The sequence below is a fragment of the Curcuma longa genome, chromosome 18, assembly GCF_044706935.1.
Source record: "Curcuma longa cultivar G26 ecotype Majalengka, Jawa Barat chromosome 18, ITB_CL_G26_1.1, whole genome shotgun sequence".
In the NCBI taxonomy this organism is placed as follows: Eukaryota; Viridiplantae; Streptophyta; class Magnoliopsida; order Zingiberales; family Zingiberaceae; genus Curcuma; species Curcuma longa.
In genome coordinates this window covers 232,958-242,451 of record NC_133878.1, presented here as the reverse complement: position 1 = coordinate 242,451, position 9,494 = coordinate 232,958, and the positions used below count along the sequence as shown (strand labels likewise).

Genomic DNA, 9,494 nt, shown 5'->3' with positions numbered 1-9,494 from the left:
ATAAATATTATTTTAATAACAAATTAAAAAGGACACTCTATGGGCGATTCAAATGAAAAACACTTCACATTTTTGCCCCAAAAAACAATACTTTGTGTGGTTGAATTGACCCGGGTTATTTTTTGTCATAAACAATATTTTAATGTGATCCTCCCGTCTTCCTGTCTGATTCCAAACTCATATTCTTACCAAGTCATCTCCCTGATTTTAACTTAATAAGCGATTCTGATCCTGATCAGTGACTTCGGCACCAAGTATTCTGGATCAATACATAAACCTACCAATGGTTTTGATGACTTACAGTACATACTAGAGCAAGTCAATTCATGAAAATATTTTCCAAATGTTAACAGTTTGGTGTTTCAAGTCGATGTGTTCGAAATTTGAATGCTTCTGTACAGACATCTTTTTTGAAGGTTACCAGCCACTTCATTAGCATAAATGCATAATCAAATTTAATTTGTCTTACTGCTCCCTGCAGGTGATCGTGTCCCTTCAATAGTCGACAATAATTACGGACCAGTGACACAAGACGGTGAGTTGGATACAGTAAAGTTCTGCATCCACTAAATTCGTGTGGAAGACAAACGAAACTTCTTCCTTTTTCAACAACAAAAAAAAAGCAGCTCAGATGCTAAAGCCGTGATGGAACAAAACTTCAGGGACAATTTAGAAGCTGTAGAAAGGTTAATGCAGGGTATCTCATCCCAGAATTTTGCAAGAATTTATACCTGCAGATAAGAAGTGCACCTTAGCTTGCATGCCCCACTTAAAGATGATTGACAAGTCGCTTAAGATTTAAGAATGTGTAGTCCTATGCTATCAATTTTCTATTATTATAGAAAATTTGTCAAGAACGTGAAGAAGAAAAATGGATAAGAAAATCATCTACCTATCAGTCCAAATTCTTCCTGTCCAGTAATACAAGTGTTGGTAAAATAGCTGTTGTTTCACCATCAATAACAAGAGAACCCCCGTTTGTTAAACATTTTGAAGTAAACTTTACACTGCACGGTTACAAAAACAGTTAGAAAAAGGTAAAACTAAATTTTGAAATGAATATAGTGAATTATTGCATCATACATGTATCTTTTCTTGTGTTCCCGCAAGTATGTTGCTTCTACTTCAGCAAGAACCTCATCACCAATGTAGACAGGCGAAATAAATTTTAGCGTCTGAGAAACATAAACAGATCCTGGCTGCATGTACATTTACAAAAACATGAGAGCATGCGAAACCATGATACGTCACTGAAGGCAAGAATACCAACGACATGCACAATTCGTTGATAAGCAACAATTAGTTTGAATTGGTGTTCTTTGATTTAGGAAACCCCAAATTAAAAATCAATTTCAGTTTTTATCATATAGGTGCCTTAGAGAAACACCTATTCTATATAAAAGAGAAACCATTCAAAAGATTCATGAGATCATGAATTACTTTTTCTCTAGAGCTTTAGTGTTCTTCTCCTATTTCATATCCTTTGATGTTTATAATTATAAACCTAAAATGCTCAACATTGAGAGTCCCTAAAATGCTTTCTCCTATTTCATGAATATCACCAGCCGAATCCTTAGGGTGCTAGAGTACTAGATCAAACCCACATGAGGCTCAGAGCCTCGTCTTATGGTAGTGCTTTGGCTTGTCTGTGTTCCATGTCTTTGATTTCTTGATTTATTTATTTGATTATTTTGGTTTTTTACCTTTTATGGGTTTTATCTCTTGATAAAATTTTGGTGCAAGTGCACATTTGTTATCAATCATTTGTAGAAATGATATTTATATGATTTCCCCCTAATAATCTCGCCTCTCCTTTATTTTGATTTTGAGATCCAATAGCAACACTTTTCAAATTTGTCATAGGTACATAGGTATAGGTAGGTTGGCTTAAAAAAAGTCTGTCAACAACATGTGATCTCCTCCTCTTTGGCTAATCGGTTAAAGATGTCAGGGTCCCACGAAGATGATGCACCATCCTATGATCTCCAGGTGTTACATCTGATCAGTACCATGTGGTATCGATTCATCCGAGCTGGAGCTTTGCCTAGCTTTTGGTGGGGCTGCTCTCCATCCACAATGTCATTGTTTCACATGGAGGACTGTAGCATGCATTGGTTTCATGAAACAAGTGGCATGGATTCAATAAAATATACATCCAATTTCTCAGAAACTTCCTTTGAGTAAGAATGTTGATCAAGAAAGTAAAATGGCTAATGATGTACAAACTAACGATTCATTTGCACATCATCCTGGGGTGCAAAGCTGAGTGAAGTGTAGTATAAGTACTTATCATCATTATTAATTTCATTTAATATTTGAATCATGATCGTTTAGAGTTGGATTGAAGATAATAATGATATAAAGCCCATCTAATATCACTACAATGATGCCAAAAGAAATCAGCAGGAATTATAGAGAAAGGATTCATCATAGTGCTTCCTTTAGCATGATTAAACTGAGGAATCATGAAGAGATACTCTATGCAAAGAGCTATGTATTCGTAATTAAAATGTACCATTACCAATTATATGCATGATGCTTAAATTCATATTCCTTGTTTAATATTTAATTCTCATGTTCTTAAAATATATTATGCATCATGCAATGAGCTATATATATAGTAATGCTTTTATATTATCCATATCTTTCTAAAAATGGAACTCCAATTTGATCCCAATATAATGGCATACCATTGATATGAACGATATGGAAGTGGATCTTATGAAGAAATCATTCATTCACTTCAAAGATGCATGGGTACAAGCTGTAAGCCCCAGCGTTTGATTTTTTTACAAGTTTTGTGTGCATATCCATGAATAGATAATATAGGAGTGCATGCATGCGATGAAATTGTTTTTAAATTTATGTTTCTTCTTTATTATGCATGTCTTACATTGTTAAAGTACAAGATTGGCTTGTTCATGTCTCATGTAACTATTACATGATATATAGAGGTGTATTGTCTATCCTTTTCAGATTAAAAATACTATATTTTTCAGTCATATTTTGCAATATGATTTCCATGACTGAATCTATTAATGATTAAATAGTGATTTATTTAATGATCCTTATATGCCTGATTATGTGCTAATGGCTATTATGAGGAAGGAAGAAAGAATCCTTTCAAGAATTAATGAATGATAATTTTCTCAAATAAAGAGTGTAAAAAAGAAAGATTCCTATACAACCACTAATGCATAATATCGTAGATTCCTACACTACTAAGTGATCAAGGTTGCTAGCCAAACACCTCATTGATCGCATAATATAAATGTTGAGCAACATTTTATATATGAATAATAATTGAATTTTGAGTTTCGTAGCAGCAGATTGCTAGTGTTTTTTGATTTAAATATCCCAAAATCTAAAATCAATTTTAGTTTTTATTCTATTAATTATTTAATTCTAATTAAGTTATTATTTAATGGGTACTTGTCTTCAAAGAAAGAGACATGACTCTTATCAAATAAGTGTCTTAAAGAGCCATCTATAGAAGAAAGAGCTCTGCAAGGTCATGAGATCATAGGTTTATCAAAGCTCTAGTGTCCTCCTATTCATATTCTTCCTCTTTTGATATTTTTAATTATATAGCTAAAATGCTCAATATTGAAAGGCTGTATGACATACCTCAAAGCATTGTCATATTGACAATAGGATTATTACTGGTTGAATTCTTGGGGGTGCTAAAGGGCCAAATCAAACTCGCACAAAGATCAAGACTTCGCCTTAAGACAAAGCTTTGGCTTGCCTTTGAGTATATTTCTATAATCGCTTGATTTAGTTATTCGATTTATTTAATGTATTGTAAATCATTTGATTAAATAAATAATCCACCCAAATACAATTTATATATATGAGAAAAATTAACTATAATTTGGGCATATAACGTGTACATATGTCACCAAATTTACCTATCCAACTTGTAAGATGTTATGGACCTAAGCACCAAAATATTAATACTATATTACATTAGGAACCTAGTTATAATTTTATATTGATGAATAATAAGCCTTCAAAGATGAGACTACATAAGATAACTAATACTAGTCATGCTTCCTCAATAATTTCAATATGGTAATTAGAGCCATGATACTTGATATTGTGGTTGTGGTCAGTTGATTGATTAGAGGTGATCGTCTTCTAGCTATTAAGTTTTTCTCTTGTGGGCCTTGTTGGCTCCTCTCACCTCCATATACAAGATCTCTGTCACATCAATGTTCGACAAATACAAGCCGACCTGGTCTGCCGTATCATCACGTTGCCTTCGTCAATGCGTCATGATAGCTTTAACGTGGCAGTCTTCAAGCAATGCCCACACCACTAGTTGTCATGCTCACCCAGAATAATGGCCATTTGTTTTATCCATGATTGCAAATGTCTACCCACCATGATGCCTCCATGCCTGCAATTAAGACCAAGTGATCCATAGAATGTGGTGAATACAGAGACCAACTATCCGCCAACTGTCCGACCAACGACAGATCTTTTCTTTCCTCCTCCCTAGTGACTCTCCCTATTCTGATTGTCACCTCCTTTAATGTCACACAAAAACCCACCCTTCTCATCTTAGCACTGTAAGAACTCTCTTTAATCATGGGCAACACCACTGAGTAGCCAAAGAGTGTGTTCTTCCTTCGATCTCTCAAGCAATGTTTTCCTCTAGCACTTGGTTTGATTTTTGCCCGTAATATGCAATGGCAATGTGCATCCCACCACTAATTCATGAGGTGGTTTCTGCTTGTTGCCCTCTAAGCAGTAGTAAAATACCTATCTCTTGTGTGCTTAAGTTGGTTGTTGGCAGTCGGGAGCTCCATTCAATTCAGAAAGTTGGAACCTCACTATCTTTTTGATGTTTCCTACCACTAGTCTCCTGATCCTTTCTAGCTCCATGATCATGACTATAAATAATTGAATTTGAAGAGCTATGCTTTATGAGTTGTAATGGTTTTAATTTGTCAGCAGTCAAGGTTAGCTAGAGCATGTCACCACTCATCACCCAAGTTATCAAGATTTTTAAGTCCAAGACATAAGAGAGTGGATTGATGCTTGATTATGTGCACTCCTTTGGCAACATTGATACCAACCTAATGAGCATCTTCTATTATTTCTTCTCTTATCACAAGGCTTGCACATAAGCTAAGAATCTATATAAGGTGACATCCCTGATCAACTTGGTGTCTAGTCTTATCATTGGAAGAGAGTATTCATATTAGCTAATTCTAACCTTTTGCAGTTGATTTTAGAGATATTTCCTAAAGCAATTCATATTGTAGGGTCATGCAATCACGTTGATATGCTCCTGAACATCATGTTCCTTCACAATGCTCATCCTGAGTTTAAGACAACAAAGAGTAAAATTTTATGCACTTTTATTCCATCCACATGTTCATGCAGGTCTCGCAAACTTCTAACTCAGTCCCATCATTTTCTAATCTAACAGTGGATCAATCCACTATAATGGTCTAGTTTCCATCTAGAGGATCACATGGCAGTGAAAGAGATTATCAACAGACTGTGGCTAACAATCTAGTGGGCAATGCAAGCCAAAGTAACCCCAGATGATAAATTTGGCAATCTCAAGAATGGTTGGTACTCTCAAGAATGCTTTATACAATTCATATGGTCCGGTAAAATGTTACTTCTCTGGAGGTCCATCAACCCATACTTACAACCAGTTTGGTTCCACTACTGTAGTTCTTCCTAAGAAGTATTTTCACTTGTTTCAATTCCAAGCTATTCAATGCCTCATCTCAGCCAAGGTACCTCTTATAGCCCAAAATAAGTACATCTATTATCTGCGTATTTCATATATATAGATCATTCCCTCAAATTCTAGATATAAGAGCCTCTAAACACATTTCTAGTACCATCTCTTTTTTCTACGCTCTTAGGCACCAGCATATCTATCAATGTCATAATGGTCAATGAATCTCATTAATGGGGTTAAGAGTATCAAAAATGTTTCTCTTTCACCTGTTATCTTTATCCTTAATATTGATGTTTCTCTCTCACTTGTTGCCTTTATCCTTTATATTATATACTTGAACTTCCATTGCTTTTATTGTCCATTAGTAATCTCAATAAATTCTTGAATTACTCCATAACATTCAATGACACTTTTGTTTTAATTCAAGACTGAAGGATGGAAAAGACGAAGTAGGGTCCATAAGGTTTGAATCAACTTCAATTCTTGCATTTAAATATTCTCTAGATGACTATTCTTGAACATGTTTCCCTATGAAAGAACAAAATTTCTTTATGCTTTTTTCTCTCTCTATGAAGATTAAACCTCAAATGAGTGCCTATTGAAGTTCTAACAATAATGCTAAGGAGTACTCTCATACTTTCTAGTGACATGGCTAGGTGGTGAATAGCCAAAAACCTAAGAATACAAAAATTGACTACTCCAGCGAAACAAGGTTTAAATCATATTCACAACAGAATAAAATAATATGAGTGCAAACAAAGTATTTAATGTGGTTTGGACACCCTTGTCCTACTTCAGAGCGTACTGTCACTCCTAAAAAATCCTACTCAAACAATTCTCCTTCAAGAGGAGAAGAGACCTCGTACAGAAAAAAATCTTTTGCAAAGAAAAAAAATTTAAGCATAAATGAAAATTTCAAAGAAAATTGAAGAAAAATTTGCACAAGGTTAAAGATTATAAGATCATATGCAGAATTCTTCTTTATTTATTAGTCATTCTTATACCTCCCACCACTATAGCATACACCATCGACAAACCTGTTCTACATATTTATGGCTAAAGGCAAATGCTCCAATACCGTGTCATGTCGTCTGAAACAGACGTTTTTTACTGTTCCAGACATAGGGCCAACACCGACACAGCATGCGCGATAATTTCACGTCTGTCACGCATGCACGATAAAAGGAATCGACGAAGACTTAACTAGAAGCATTAGCGAAAAATTTGCTTGATGAGGTGACCAGAAAGAGATCAATAGCAGTGGCGAAGCGGCAACACGGAGGTAGCAAGGCAACGATCACTTTTCGGAAGAGGCAAAATGTCGATCGACAAAAAATTGCACTTCCGAAAAAGATAAGATGTCGATCGACAAAAAAATCACACAGAAAGGAGGAAGGAGGTGGTGGAATCACGAGGTAAGAAGAAGACGCAGAAATCAAAATCACAAGGAATTATAAATTAGGACTTTATTAAAATCTTATATAACAGTTTTAATTAAAACTGTTATATTAAAATAAAATAAAAATTTATAAGTTATAATCAATGTTAGATTAGTTTTTAAAAAAATATATTATTTAAATTATATATAATTTTTAATTAATAATTAATTACTATATAGCTTATAACTATATATTATATAAATTAATAACTAATTAAATAAACTATTAATTAACTAATATAATTACAATATAAAATTTTTTTCCCCTCGGGCAATGGTTCAGCTATAAGACATTTGACAGATTAACTAAACACCAATGGTTCGATTCCCAACCAATAGGATGAAAAATCTACGACGTTGACTATTGGGTGAAAAGTCGGAGCACTTCCAGATTTACCTGATGACAGGTGGGAGCTTTCCGTGAGACCAAGCCAATCACCTCTAGGACTTAGTCAGTTCGAAAAACTGAATATCTGGATTATCAAAATAAATAAATAAATATAATAAAATTTTATATTTTTATCAAAATTATAAAAAAATTAAAGAAAAATAAAAAAATTCTAATTAAAAATTTTAAATTCGTATTGATAATATATTCAAAATCAAACCTTAAATTATTTTTAGAAATTAAAAATAGATTAAAATTTCAAAAAAATATTTAAAATATTTGGAATATAATTTTATAAATAATTTTAAAATTTTTATTTGTAAAAAAAAATAAAAATATATATAAACATTTTAAATAAATTTGACTTTAGAATGTACCATAAAGAATATATATATAAATATATAAACTATAATATTTAATATACATATTATTCAAAATATTTATAAACTATAATTATATAAATATATATTATATAAATCAATAATTAATTAAATAAACAAATAGTTAATTTATATAATTATTATATATAAACTATGATCTTTGTGTTAATCCCCATAATATAATAATATATATAAATATATGGGGCTGCCCAGGAAAATCAAACTAGTCTTCCTCTGGTACATACTATTAGAGCTCAAATCCTAATCAACTATCTTTCCCCCAATTGAAATCCGTTTTATAGCTGCATGAACAAGGATGTACATGAGAACTAGATTATCATAATATAACTTCAACAGCTTAGTAGGAGTACATTACAACTTAATCATCAATCATTTTATGTTGGATTAGCTTACATATCACATTAGTCATAGCTCTTTTTTGTGTCTCTACGCTAAACATAGTCACTATAATTTTTACCTAACAATATTAAGTTGTTTAATAATTGAGGACTTATATAAAATCAATACACAACTTATTTTTAAATTATACACAATAAACATATTTATCTAATAATTACTATATATATAAATAAAAAAGTATCAAAACTGTATCGATACAGTATGATATGGTACCGAAATCATATCATTCCGGTCTAAGACCAAAACATCAATACGGATCGATATTTTAAACCTTGCTTCTTTTCCTCGACACTATGTGACCTGATTACATACCCTCATCCTAGATGCTGATTTGGACCCTCTAATTTTTTTTTTTTTTTGCAAAGATACTTCAAAGTGTTTAACTGCACGTCCATTTTCTTGTCATTTATCTTATATTGCAGTGCACATTTTGTTATTTATTTTACATTGCATTGGCACCTAAACATTTTGCATTTATATAATCTTTAGTTTGACAATCAAATCCTAGATTTATCTTAGAGGCAATTTTGAATTTGAATTTAGGTTGGTAGCAGTAGGTTAATGCTCTACACTCTAACAATATGTTCGATTTACTACTTCTCAAGGAAAGTCTATTGTGGGCACAAGTGAATTTTACTCTCCAATGTTGGAATACACTATTAAAACATGATCAAACAAAAATGGATTTAAAAAACTTAATTAATCTATTAAGCATCTTGATTCTTAGAGACTCACATGAGGAGAGAAAAAAGGAGAGAGAGTATTTCTTACCCTCTTTAATTAGCTGGCATTGCCATAACTTGAGATTCAAAACAAGATCAAGGATCATTGATTCAACCTTGTCATCACTCATTATACTTGATGGTCCACATATATTTCTTGCTAATTGATATGGCGGAAACCTATAGCATCCACATAGCCCGTGTGATACGAAATCGTGGTGAGCTGTCAGTCAAAATCAAGACGATTTAGACGTGACTCGAAATAAAACGGACTAGGCCTAGAAGGGATTAGGGATCAGCTCGATGTACGCATCCCAAGGAGTCAAGTTTGCTAAGGGATCGGTTGACTAACATAACTTGACCTCAGCCGCCGACCTCATCTCAAACTTGACCTCAACAGCCAATCTCATTTTCGTCTCAGCCTCAGCCGCCAATTTCA

The 9,494-nt window shown here is 33.1% G+C and overlaps 1 protein-coding gene across 1 annotated transcript in view; it reads right to left on the bottom strand.

Moving 5' to 3' along the window:
- Positions 1-268: 268 nt before the first annotated feature.
- The window catches only part of LOC141812361 (3-hydroxyacyl-[acyl-carrier-protein] dehydratase, mitochondrial), a 29,442-nt gene continuing 20,216 nt past the window's right edge, over positions 269-9,494 (bottom strand). Inside the window, exons 2-4 of the mRNA XM_074700391.1 lie at positions 1,084-1,199; positions 893-1,007; positions 269-731 (exon numbers count right to left, since the gene is read on the bottom strand). Coding sequence (XP_074556492.1) covers positions 896-1,007; positions 1,084-1,199 — 228 coding nt within the window. The 3' untranslated portion in view covers positions 269-731; positions 893-895. The remainder of the gene's footprint in view (positions 732-892; positions 1,008-1,083; positions 1,200-9,494) is intronic.